At 32.6% G+C, this 14318-nt stretch overlaps 1 protein-coding gene across 14 annotated transcripts in view; it reads left to right on the plus strand.

Annotated features, from left to right (window-relative positions):
• Positions 1-14318, plus strand: part of LOC134681724 (single-stranded DNA-binding protein 3-like) — a 77895-nt gene that overhangs the window by 1286 nt on the left and 62291 nt on the right. For all 14 annotated transcript variants that reach the window (XM_063541364.1, XM_063541444.1, XM_063541439.1 and 11 more), the window contains exons 2-5: positions 112-247; positions 661-733; positions 1615-1676; positions 8495-8579. In XM_063541364.1, the coding sequence (XP_063397434.1) occupies positions 192-247; positions 661-733; positions 1615-1676; positions 8495-8579 (276 nt within the window). In that variant the 5' untranslated portion in view covers positions 112-191. The remainder of the gene's footprint in view (positions 1-111; positions 248-660; positions 734-1614; positions 1677-8494; positions 8580-14318) is intronic.

The raw sequence follows: 14318 nt of genomic DNA on the forward strand, positions 1-14318 counted from the left end.
CTTTGTGCCAACAACTCTTTGTCGCTGTAACACACTAGTTCTAGTTGATCAGTTTCTAGATCCTCTCATTCTCTAAAAATAACTGACTAATCAACTGTCTTCTTTGGACAGCACAACTTGATGTTACCACAGCTACGGGGTCAGTGTCGTCCTTGATGGTTTGACAGGTGCGTGACAGTTCAGCTCCCAGCATGTACGCCAAGGGGAAAGGATCAACGGTACCATCAGACGCTCAAGCAAGAGAAAAGTAAGTTTTTATAAATATATAACATATCTAAGAAGGAAAGCATCCATTTTCGTTCCAAATAAGATTTTTATTAGGGCGCAATTTCGATTTGAATCCGTGAAGCGGAGCGTTTTCCACCTGTACTGGGGGATGCCCCATTCACTGTGTATTATACACGGCTCTTCCGGTTATTAAACTTTCAACAATACAAATACATGTTTCATGATTTAAACAAATAACAACGTTTCCTAACTGACTAAGACTCCAATTACTGATTGAGATGATGGCACATCAATAAATGTACAAATTTACGATGCACACAACACGTAAACAATGAATTCAAGACAACTTCCTGTGTCCAATAAACATATGAATGAAACAGAATCTGAATGTCTGCCCAATTTGTAAATAATAAAATATTACTTTTTTTTCAGATTAGCACTATATGTATATGAATATTTGTTACACGTTGGAGCACAGAAAAGTGCACAGACGTTTTTATCAGAGGTATGAATAATTTAATATATAAACAACAACAAAATATCAAACCGATCTACATCAACACTTTTACTTTAGAGATGCATATATATACATGTATAAGTTTGATTTGCATTGCCATTACTGCAGCTTTGTTTTATTATTCTTTTGTGACATAAAGGGCATTGAAGTAGCCTTATAAAGTATACCAAGTTAATCATGGCAATGAAAAATACCCTCTCGATATAATAGAGGTTCAGATATTGAGATGAAACCTATTAAGATAATGCACCCATGACGTACATCATTGGAGCACATATATCCTGTCCTTCATGCTGACCATAAAGATGTTTAGGTGATTTTTTTTATTAATAACACGAAAAAGCAATTTCTATCCATACAATTTATGTTCAGAGATTATATCAGAATGCTGTCAGGACTGAGGTTGCACTGTACATTACACTATCTCATGGTTAAAAGTTAATAGATATACAAACAAGGAATCATTTGATTGTTCAATAATTTTGAATTCTGGAAAATTGATGAAAAATTAATGATGAAACCAACCCAAGTTTTAGGGTTAGCAATGCACACATGGTTAAGGGGTTAGTTAGTTCATACTGAAATGATAGTGAAAGTAAAATTAACCTTAGTTATGCACACATGGCTAACCTTATTTTGTTGGGATAGTTTTCATCATAAATTTCTAATCAATTTTCCAGAATTCAAAATTATTCAACAATCAAATGATTCCTTGTGTAAATGAAAGTAATGGGCATGGATTAATGTTTGTAAACCTGAAAAAGATCAACTCTTCAATGACTGAATGAGGAAAAACAATTGGACAATGTGATTATGTCATCATCAACAAATCAAAAAGGATTTTGAAATATTTTTATTAACAATTTCAGATACGATGGGAAAAGAACATAACATTAGGAGAACCACCTGGGTTTCTACATTCCTGGTGGTGGTAAGTACATTTATTGTCCTTCCCTTTCTCTATATCACTCTGCTCTGTCACTCCATTTTTCTTGTAAAAAGGCTGCAAGACATGAGCAAGCATTATCAGTGACCTCACAATGTGTTAGGTTACATTATCAAGCTTGCTTTTGTTCACTAGGGTAAATTTAAAAGGAGGGAGACTTGTAATAGAATGATATTACAGATTATAGGGTTTTCTACATGTTCATATAGATATATGTATTTAGATATCAGCTACTGGACAGATTGAGAAGCTTGTTTGCTTATTATCTGGTCTCACTTGCACAAAAGATTCACATTTTTTGCTCAAAGCTAATATTCCACAATAGCAATGTGTAAAGAACCCGATAAACTATATACATACAAATAAAGTATGCTTGAGCAGTGTCTACTAATCATGTACTGAGTGTGAGACAACAGGAGAAATACTTAAAACCTTTTGTTTTCTGTCACACTTGACTTATGGACATTGTAGCAGGGATTCTTGGAACTTGCTGGGGCCTTGGTGGCCAAGTGGTCTAAGTAGTTCTGTAATCACTAGCGGTCAACACTGAGGTTCAGCAGCTCTACTACTGTCAACACTGTCTGAGTTTGTGAGTTTGAAACCCAGATTGTGCGAATTCACTGGACTCCAATCTTAATTGTCAAGGATGATCAGTTTTCCTATCATAGTTTGGTGGTTTTCTCTGGACGCTCTGGCTCCCTCCACCTATAAAAACTGATTGCCACAAAAAAGCCCAAAAAGTGGCACTTAAAACACCAACAATCAAACAATTAATCTTGGAACTGAATTATAATTTCATTCTTGAATTCAAACTTATTATCAACCACCCAATTAGTTATTACAACTGATGATAACAAATATGAGTATGACAGAGATAAATCAAGGAGAACCACTGAAATCCTGACTTTTGGACAGGCACATATAGGAGTAGTCAGGATAAGCATTCTGCAGTCATCTAATCTGGAAGCCTATGAAAGATCGTTGATAGTGATACTAGAACAAACTAAAACACAGTTGGCAAGAACTAAGCTCCTCAAAGCAAATGAATGTTCTCTTGAGTCAGATTTCATGCATATGTAGGTACAAATGTATAAAGAGAGCCATGTTGTAGTGGTTAGTTCATCGGACTACTATCTCAAAAGTTCCTGGTTCGATCCACTTTCCAGGGAGAAAATTTCAGGGACTGAATTTTTGGCTCTCCCTTGACACCATTTGGGAGTATGGTCTTGAGGAAACAATGATAGTCTGTTGTAAGTTGACAAGAATAGACAGTTGTGTAGATCCCGCTGATATTGGGATTTCAGGAGTATTTACAAAATTTGATTTGGAAAAGAGACCTGCATTGTGGTCTGTGTATTCATTTGTAATAACATTCCATCATTACCAGCACCTTGAAATATTTCTCTAATGTAGAAGCCATACATCATGTTTACTCCAGTTTCTGTTACATCTGTGACCACCACTACTGTCTATTCTTTTTTGTCTTCAAAATTATACTCAATCCTGTATGACAGTCCTTTTTCTTTGATTTTGAAATTGAAGAATGGGACATTTCCTTGAATTAGTATGTTTTACCATGAGACGTTGCATCCATCATATGGTGTGGGCCAAGTTTTAGTGTTTTAAACAAAGTCGTGTTTATCATTATTAACATTTTGTTTTTAATGTGAGAGCCATACAAGTGTACATGTGCACCTTGAGATTGGTTGATGGTTGCATGCAATATTAGATATTTTATGCAGGGCCTAAATTAAAATATTGTTTGTTTCCCCAATCACGACCCTGCCAAGCAAGATGCGGGTAGGAAGGTTGGGAAATAATTTTATTTTTTCTAAAAAGCCTGAATAGTATCATGGTATCGGACAATGCTGTTAGCCTGAAAATCTGAAATGAATAAAATAATTTTAGACTTAGTTTTGACAATAAAATTTTATGAGAAGCACCATTTTTACAGGGTCAGTCGGGATTGGGGAAACAAACAATATATTATTTAAGGCCCAGGAGGATCTGAATGGGGTAAAAAGAATAGAGAATAATGGGCTAATGCTATAAATCATTGGTTGCTGAAGTATAACGAATAGAGAAGAATGTCTTTAAATTACCTGAAAAATCAAGAATACAAAAATGAAGGACCCATTCAAACCCTTTGGCATTCTAAAGCTGATAGCATGTTAAAATATGGAAGTATTGCTGTTTTATGCTAGACTTTCAACATGCTGAGTCAGATTTTAAATTACAAGGTCTACAGGAAGACATACAACTTCCCTAACCCACATTATTCTGATCACGTATTGACCAGTCTTTGGTCTTACTTAAATGCTGGGTGCTTGCAATTTGAAAGGAAACAACAGCTGCTGTCCATTTTAAAGCCCTTTTGATTTCATTGACTCAGCTAGGAGTTGAACCCAAAACCTCTCAAACATGAGTCAATCAGTGTACCACAAGACCATAAAAGCTGTCCCTACAGATTAAAATAATATTTTCATCCATTTATAACCTGGTGTTGGTCTCATGTGCAATAACAGAGGACTTGGAAGAAGAATATATTGAATATTCAAATAAAAGATACATGTAGCTGAACTTTTCTGACCCATGTGCTTCAATGGCACCGTTTTCATTTGAAACATGCCATAGTAAATGGTGGGAAAATGAGGGGTCTTTGGCTTTCATGCAGATCAATGCAAGGAAACCATAAAAGATAACTGATTTATATGTCCTTCCATTAACCGTCATCCCTGGTCTTATGAGGACCTGCTTATTTGGTGCATTATCAATGTTACCTCGTTACCTCCCCTTATTTCCTTGTATGTATAAGTGTTCATGTATAACATGAAGGGCCAACACGAGCAGCCTGCACCATGATTTGCACTTGCAAAATTGCAGAAAAGTTTTAAAACTGGTAGTTTTGATTTAAATTACACAAGTAAAATGTCCACCTAAGATGTCAAAACAAACAACTTTGGAAGTTCTCTGGCTTTTTCAGAGTACTACGTCTTGCTGCATAAACATCAGCTCATTAACACAAGTGACATCATAACAATTTGCGTCAGATTTTTGTTTTACAATACACAAAACAGCATCCTTCAAAAATCAAAGTTTTGCAGCAAAGTTTTCTGCATTGTATATTAAAAAAAGCAGAAATATTTGAATAACAATATTGCACCCAAGAAATAGGATACAATGATTTTACAAACCTATATTTCACCTTTCCCCATGCTAAAAAACAAGTAAGAAAAGGATATTATAAATCAAATATTTTATCTTCAAAATTTTGGAGAGAGAGAGTGACAAAAAATGAATTATGCTTTAATCATCAAGTCCAGATAGATAAGAAAAGGATTTTAAAATCAAAATCAATGTTTGTCTTCAATAACCTGGGGATGGAGAGAGTTATTTTTGCCTTCTGATCTAAAAGTACCTGGCTTTCAACAAGGACAAGAAATTAAGATAACTATGTCATAGAGTTATATATGTTTAAATATACTGTTAATGTGTTAATTTTCCTGGCATTATGTTTTCACTGTTTTTCTTGTAATTCACAGCGTTTTGACTTACTTCACAGGTCTTTACCATACATGTACGTCAGTCAAATATTGTCCTTATTAGTCCCATCAGAAAATCTATTGTACTCTTATTAAACCCCTTTCCTTTAAGTTCATAACCACCATCCCATTATATAACTCCACCCTCACACAATTAAAAAAAGATTAGTGAAAATAGATTTGGCTTCAACCCTCTAATGTTTTCAAGGTACAACTTTTATATCATGCTAGGTGTTAATAAATACATTTAAGGTGTGCATATTATCATGGGCTGGATTTGGGTTTTCTTCAAATGTGCCAAAAATAACAAAATGTTGGAAGCAAAAAGGTAAAATGAAATCCTGAAATTTATGGAAATGAAATGCTGTAATTTTAAACAAACTAATTTTGCGAGTAGAAAAATAACGTGATATAAAAGGTCAGAAATATATAACAGTTGGGTCGTTTCTTATAAAAACATAGTAAGAAAATTAGAAAAGGGAAATTGAATTTCTGCAAAGTCAATCTAAATTGCCTAAACATGGAATAAAAATTGCCTAATTCCTAAAAAATATTCTCAAAATAAGTTGGCTTACAGTGTTTAATGCAATAATGGATCCCCAACTTCGCCTGAATGTGTTTCATTTACAGGTTCAAAATTGAAAAATGTGATAAAACCTACTGAAACTTGTATATTGAGTCTACAAGTAATATAAACTTTAAAAAAAATCAATACTGTAAACCATCTTCTTTTCGCGAGTGATTTATTTTTAGGGATTTTCGCGTTTAGAAATATAACAGGAATATAAATCGTTGTGAATATTTTTCAATGAAATTCATACATGTCTTTCCTCATTAAAATACATCAAGTAAATTTGAAAATTGCGATAATAGATCGCTGCAAAGTAGACTAGAAAGAAAAAAACGTGAAAAAAAGTATTTGCAAAAATTAGTTGGTTTACAGTACCTAACTTATGAAATTGAAATGAGTTCTGTTGGGCATTGCAGCCTAAGACAATTCATTACAATTTTGCAAGCATTTCATGTCAAAGTTTGTGAAAATTATTATGCCCCCACCTTAGAGGAGATAATTAAGTTTCACCCTTGTCCATCTGTACATCCCAAAGTTGACTTTAGTTTGCCTCAACCAAATGAAACGAAACTTATACACAATGCTTACTTTACATGCACTACAAAAGACAGACCAAGTTTGAATTTTCATGGTTTAAATTTGACCATTCTAGAGTCATTTAATTATAGTCGCCTACAGATACCACTTTGAATTTATTTTTTCCTAAAACTAAAAGACAATGCATAGGTATATATTTTACTGGATTTTGATCTTTGATAAGAATTTTGAATAAATACCCCAAATTTTTTAAAATCTTCACTTTCTTTTTAAACAAGATATTTTTAATAGATAAACATTCCTTTTAGAACCTTTCTGACATCCAGATTCAGAAAAAAAATCAATTTAAAACATGTAAAAATGTATATTACACAAGAGTTACAGATGTAACAAACATGATTTATGTACACATTTTGGGGATTTTGTTTTAGTTTTAAAGTTGTCAAATTATGTGCTTGCAAAAAGGTGGCATATTTATCAGGTAATAAATTTACACTGGAAAACATCTTTTTGTGAAGAAATCTTGATTCTGATTTTTAATTGGATATTTATGGGTTTTTTTCCGGCTGAGTTTGGTTGTCCATTACCTAGACCATCTGGCTGAAGTGTATTTTTCAGAGAATACACATTTCAGTTACTATAATAATTTGTGTTTCTAATAATCTGTAGATTCAATGTATAGTCTTCATAGATTAATACATACATGTATATAGGTAAATTGCACATGTATTTCAGATGCAAATGAAATGAACTACTTGTAAAAATATGTTTGCGTCATAAATTTCATTCTGAGTTTTAGACATGTGTAGAAGTTTTCACAATTGGCTCAAGTCTTTGTCCAGGAATGTAGGTCTTCTATAGTGACCGTCCCACTTCATATTTAACCCCAAGGACATAACATCATTGTCTGGTTTATGAAAGTTTGAAGAATTGAAATTTTAACTTTGTATATATTATGTATGAGGGACATGGCTGAGTGGTTATGGCCTGCAGGGCTTTCCATAGAAACTGATGGTTAAAGAAGACATATTGATTTTGTGATAGTATTGATTTTCGAGCTGCTATAGTTTTCCTCAGTCAACCAACCAGAATCTTGTACACCTGCATATCTGCAATAGTCAATGGTTTTGCGTAGCAGTAAAACCTGACACTGTCCTAAACTTAGTTACAGTGAAAACTGCCTTATTTTTCACTGGATAATTCTATGAGTCATTAAAAAAAGCCAGCTCCATAAGCATTGTTACTTAACAAACAACAGCTATTACTGTCAAGGCCAAATCTAAGTCATGACAGTAATGGTATGCTATATGGGTCATCACAAAGACAAAATAATTCTTCTCTAAGTAAACATATTTAGAAATCAACTAGCTGGAGGATTTTCTTGTGTATTTAAAAATGACAAATTTTCGTCTTTCTTCACAAAACAGTCCATAATGTTGAACAAGTTATTATATTGTTTACTCTATATTTCAATACTTTTACTGAAAATCCAAGATAAAAAGAATGTAATTGTGATAACTTTTTTGTTGCTTCTTCCTTGACCTTTTGACCTTACGACTTCATCTATTTTAGTTTTTATGTTTTCAAGCACATTTTTTAATTTACTGAACTTTTAGTTTTGCGTGTGCCTGATGAAGGTTATTCTAGAAGAAAGTGTGTTATTAACACTATATACAAATATATACACATTTGGATCACATGTTTATGTGCATGTTTGGACTAAGGCACACAGGTCAATACTCCTGTAAAATGCCAAGGAATATTCAATAAATTATAATCATAATCATAATTTTTGTTCTTCATCATAAAAGTTGCTGAAAGATCTTCAAAAATGACTTCAAAGTTCTCAACCTGCATGAAGATTAAGAATGCCCTTGTTGTATTTTAAATATGCATCAATTGGTTTTGCAGTATGAAAAAAAAACTTGTAGGTGCAATGATGTTATTTATGGAAATAAGGAACTTGGAGTACAGATACAATGTATATTGCTAATGAAAATGTATTTACATGTTAGGAAGTGTTGACAAATCTTGCTCCTAAAGATCAGCATCCAAGTACAATTTATAAATTTTTTATTGGTTATATATGTGATACGAATACCAATACCAATCTGAAACTTGTTTAAAATGATATATTGTCATTTCTATTTCAGTGTATTTTGGGATTTATATTGTGCAGCTCCAGAACGAAGGGACACATGTGATCATTCTAGTGAAGCCAAAGCATTTCATGATTATGTAAGTATTTATAACCAGGGGCCTATGGTGTGCTGTCCTATTTTGCTCATCTATGAATTACACATCAGATTATTCTCTCCTTGATGGAAGGCTGCTATGTGATGGTACTCTGTGATTTATGTATTACGAAATTTGTGCCTCTTGCACCAGAATCTTTCCAACTGCTAGTTGGGAGAACACTATTCCTACCTTTCTTATGTGTCTAAACAAAGTTTATCAAATGCTTTCTAGGCTGAATAAAATTCATACTTGTCTGGAGAATCAGACTAGAGGCTCTCAGTGCAGACTTGCAAAGGATCTTGTTGGGATCCTGATCATTTGTCTATTGTGATTTCATATGGACAAAAATAGATTTGGTGTATACATCAGTGAAACAGGAACCCACAAGACATTAATAAGTCAACATAAAGTCTGAATACATTGAAAATTATCATTACAATATGCCAAGCCTTATATGCACCAGTCTAGAAAAGTTGGAAACAAAGTTTTATAGAGATGGATTGAGAGGGGTTTTCACGAGGCCCTGGCCCCCCTTTTGTGGGAAAAATTTGGTTGTTCATATAGGGAATAACTGGGGCGTTCCCTCTCTAAGAAAGTCAGTGGGCCCCCTCTTTTGGAAATTTCTGGATCTGCCACTATTTTCAAAGCTTCAAAACTCAATTCCCTGTATGTTGGACAACAAAAATATACGGAGATAATTGAAGACAATCCCTGCTAAGGTTCCAGATGTTGAATCCCTAACTTTTGATAATGGTTGAATGTCAAATAAATGTTGTCAATGACAAAAGGATGTCTCATGACCTTGTCTTAAGGTCATTTTATAAGTATCTTGGTACATGTAACAGGACAAAGTTTTATATTACCAATTTGATTAAAACAATTCTTGAAAAAAAATTGTTTGTTACGAAAAAATGGTAGTGACACCCTACATATTTAAGTGATTTTTTAGGAAACATATGTATTACAGTCACGCACTAAGATTTGAAGAAAAAGTTGTAGACTGGGAAAAAACAGAGAAATGAATCAGTCAGTATTCATCAATCTTGTTGCATGTAACCTTGATTAAAGTAATTTACAAAACAGCTAAGATGTAAAGTTTGATTCATCCACACTGGAATTAGGGACATGTTGGACACTACAGATTGAGCAAAGGATGGAGAGTACTATAATTCCAAGTTGTTAGAATGTGTCCACAATACAGATTGAAAATTAAATTTAGTTTGCTTCAAAATAAAACTGATCAGTAAATTTAATGGATATATGCAGTTTGAGATAATTATTTTTGTAACCCCCTAACTGGTGCCTAGTTATAAGGTACCTACCTACCCTCTTAAGTCACTAGATCACTTTTAAAATGAACTCATATCATCAGGTCACTTTTAAGCAAATTTGAAATAGTTGATTTTGAACATTTTAAAGATCGCAAGGTGGCCCTTCAAACTCCAAAATCTGAATTGCATTACAGTGACTTGACTGTTAGTGTTGCCCTCCACTAATTGCAACTCATTCAAAATTTTGACCAAATTGCAATTTGTTTTATAAAATCAAATTGTTCAACTGGTCAGAAATTTGAACCAACTGCTGTAGAAAACCACAGCCAAGTCATGAAAGTGCAAGGTGATAAAATAAAACATACTTACAATCCTGTAAGACTTTGACTCCACTTTAATGATGTTGCGACAAAATAAGTTTATCAGTTTGTATAGTTATATTATAGTCATTTCTATGTTTATTTTGAATTGCTATTCAATTGTCCAAACTAAGCTTTCATATAGTTTTTCTTTCTAAAAGTATTTGCACTTTCACATTTTGACTGAACAATTTGTTCAATATTCTGATTAGTTGAACAATTTGGTTTGATAAAACATATTGCAATTTGGTCAAAATTTTGAATGAGTTGCAATAATTATTGGTGGAGAGCAACACTAACAGTCAAGTCACTGTAACATTAATAGATTAAACTCAACTAATGATTAGTTGAAAACTCACAGCTAAATCTGCAACATTGTAATGCTGTTTTTTTATAAGTTAAGAGTAAAATTAAATCAATAATTTGAGTACATTGTAAGTGACTCCTTTTAAATATAATCCTTTAAAGGATAGAAGTGTACATGTAAAAAGTTTACTTTAGCTGCCTTATTTGGAAGAAATGGTAAAATCTGCACAAGACATTGTTCGTAGTGACATAAATTTAGAGTGTATTCAGAATGAGATTTAGAGGGAGGACCCTGGGGCTAATAGGTATCCTTTTGGTGCTTCATTTAAGGCTAATGCTAAGACTTTTTAGAAGTCCCACTCCAAACATTCTTTTGCTAGAGGGGACTTTTTTCAAATCCTTGAATTGCACATGATGATTAAATGTACATTCATGAGTTGAATTATTAAGGAACAAATACTGTGTTACATTGGGAAAAAAGGACATATTGGATACATGTAGTATGCTAAATATGAGAAAAAATAATTATGTGCCAAAAAGGCCCAAAACCTTCTGAGATTATAGATGAAGACCATATAAAATGGTATCAGTTGTAATATAAGCAAAAGTTGATTATTACACATGTTCTACATTGAAACTTATTTCTATTACACTTGATTTGAATTTAAGTTTTGTAATATTGTTTTAAAATAATGATTTGTACAAACTTAGGTTACAGTAATTTGATGTCAAAATTGGCTTGTGAAAGGAGAAAAGCTTTAAAGTATGGGAGTCTGGGCCCAAGCAGTCTGCACTAAAACTTTTTCAACTACTAGTCTGAAAACAATGTTCTGACATTTTTCTTATTGGTCCAAACAAAGTTTGTTTTTTTAATTTACTAGTCCAAATGAAATTTGACTAGTCTGGGGCATATGACTAGTGTCTTACTGTGCAGACTGCCCAAGTGGAGTATACTGATCTCAAATAGTTCAATCATAGTCTTGACATTACAATTTTGAAATTCCAAATAAAGTCTGATGAATCATGCATTAATAAATAATATTTATAACTTTACATAATCTATTACAAAATTTAAGGATAATTCCCCATTAAAGGAGGAGAACCTCTATTGATTTTGAGATAACTAAGTATATACATGTATATGTATAAGATCAAGGTCATAGCAGCTATAAGTGATCAGAGTTCTGTAAAATAATTATTTGTATAAGCATCTTTTAGAATCATGAAATTAAGTCTTTGCTATTTTTAGAATAATCCACAGGTATGCTCATAACCAAAAGTTTTCTCTGTAAATAAACTGCATTTAAACAGAACTTAACATCATATATAATGCAGTATAATTTATTTATAAAAAAATAAGGAAATGTGGTATGATTGCCAATAAAGTATCCACTATAGATTAAAGGATGAGGATGTTAACAAAGGTTACCGTTCAGCCTTCAACAATGAGCAGCACCCATACAGTATATTGAAGTTTAAAAAGCCTTAACATGACAAAATGTGAAACTAATCAAAAGAGAATAACTATTTCTATAAACAAAAAATAACAAATTGGTAAGACAGCAATGAGCCACCAACTAAATTACAGGTCTAGACCCCAGTCCCCTTCCTAGGACAGTGGTGCAACAGTAAAATATAAGAACAAACTGTAAAAATCAATAGATTTTTGAGAGCTTTATTTAGCAGATCTGTAAGGTAAAGACCAAAACACAAAGTAGTCACAGTAACTGAAAGCTACATTTAGTTCTAAGGTAATATCAACTGGTAAATAAATAACTGCAGCGCTTAATCTATGACAAATTTAGCAAGTGATACAGAACTATTTGGAAAATGAAACATTTTATTTCTGCTTGAAAGTAATGATAATTGACCACAGTCACCGTCACATATTGTTTCCATGGTTACTAAACATAAAGGTTTATTGGAAAAATATTATGAACAAATTTTGAAATAAATTGTTTAAAGGGACTTTTTGCTATGCACATTCCTAAAAATGATTTTCAGGGTTTGAAAGTGGCCATCCCAATAAACATTAAGACCTTCAAAATTACCTGGCAATTGGGCGACTGATACTCAAGCTTTAAACTTGTGATCTGTTTCTCAAAACTGAATCAAATCATATTTCAACAATGGTAGGTCCAGAAAAAAATTTAAGGAACCAATGCCTTTGAACTTCTGTCAGTATGTTGTCAGAAGAAAGGTTTCAACATGTGACTAAATTAGGGTTCCATATTTATTTATTAGAGCCCTACAATTTGTCTTTAGTCAAGAGAGACTTAAAATAAATAAAGTGCAGCCCTACTATTTGTCTTTAAGTCAAGAAAGACTTAGAAAATAAATAAAGTGAATGAAAAGGCATTCTATTTGAACTACTCCAACAAGATGAATGCCTGCATACTCTTATATTTTTTTGAATGGGGAATGGTTTTGTTTAAGGGTTGATGCTTTCTAATATTTAAACTTAAAGGACACCCAATAAACTTGAAAAAATGCAACAAGCAATTTCTAAAATATATATTCCATTGTTTGAGAACAAAGAATGACACAGAAAGATTACCAGGACACCTGTCCGAGAAAATTCTAGAAAGGACTTTTCACTATTTAAGTACATATTAAGTCACTTAAAGACTAATTTGTGGATATATGGATTGTACCCCTTTGTTATGTAGGTACACGAGGTACAGCCTCAACTTTACCTACACAAAGTAACAATAATTATTTAATGATATTTCATGCTTTGTTGATAGTTATTATTCCTTGATGTTTAAAAAAGATGGTAACACATATTCTAAAGCTAAAAATCAATATCTGAGCTTTAAATCTATACACACTGGTATTGTGTGTAGTGTTTATTGATTTGAATGTGACATCTCTCTAAACAAGGTGTAAGGGTCCTAACTGTAACTGTTTTCTTCCCCAAACTTATCACACTGTTGTTGGCACACGAATTAGTACATGTATGTACACAAAGAAGATTTGGTATTATATAATACAGGATGTGTATCGGAGAACTGTTCTACTTTTAAATATTTGTTTTTAACTGATTGCTCGCTGACTTCATTGTTAGATTTTAAACTTAAATGTTTTATTAGTCGATTTCTGCGAGTTCTATAATTACAACAGAAGAAAGCATGTGTGGTGAATCTACATGTTGACAAAATAAAGTTAAATAGAAAGGAGAATGTTAGATAATTTGCCTGTTCTTTCATTAAACAAATTATATTCTAAGTAAGTAATGCATATTTTGTATTGGAATATTTGGCTTTGTTTTGGACTGACAAAAAGGGGGGGTGTGTGGTATGTTTTTCCCACTCAATAAGAAGAAATTCACACCAAATACATCTATATGAAAAAAATAGAATTTGCTTTTTCTTAAATTTGGAATGATATACTGAATTGAGGAATATTTCAACAATATTTTTTGCACCATTTAAGTCAAATATGAAATACCTACTATTGAAGGGTATACCAGGTCACAAACCTATCCAAAATTTGTTTGTGTATAACTTTTGACCACTGTTATTTAGACTGTTTTGAAAATGTTAAATGATATCTGGGATATAATATGAAATAATTTTTACAAGCAACAAGGGCTATAAGCAAGATGATGTAATGAGGAAGGAATGTTTGCAAGGTCAATAACATCATTTCAAATAAACAAATTCCAGTCTGCCTCAGAACTATAAAATACCTTTAAATGATATTTTGTATTAGTGTTGCCCACCAATGGATTAAGTCACAAATAAGGTTGTAATGTCTGACAGGTCAAGGTCACCAACTTGTCCAAATATACAAAGTATTAC

The sequence above is a fragment of the Mytilus trossulus genome, chromosome 1 (assembly GCF_036588685.1).
Source record: "Mytilus trossulus isolate FHL-02 chromosome 1, PNRI_Mtr1.1.1.hap1, whole genome shotgun sequence".
Lineage (NCBI taxonomy): Eukaryota > Metazoa > Mollusca > Bivalvia > Mytilida > Mytilidae > Mytilus > Mytilus trossulus.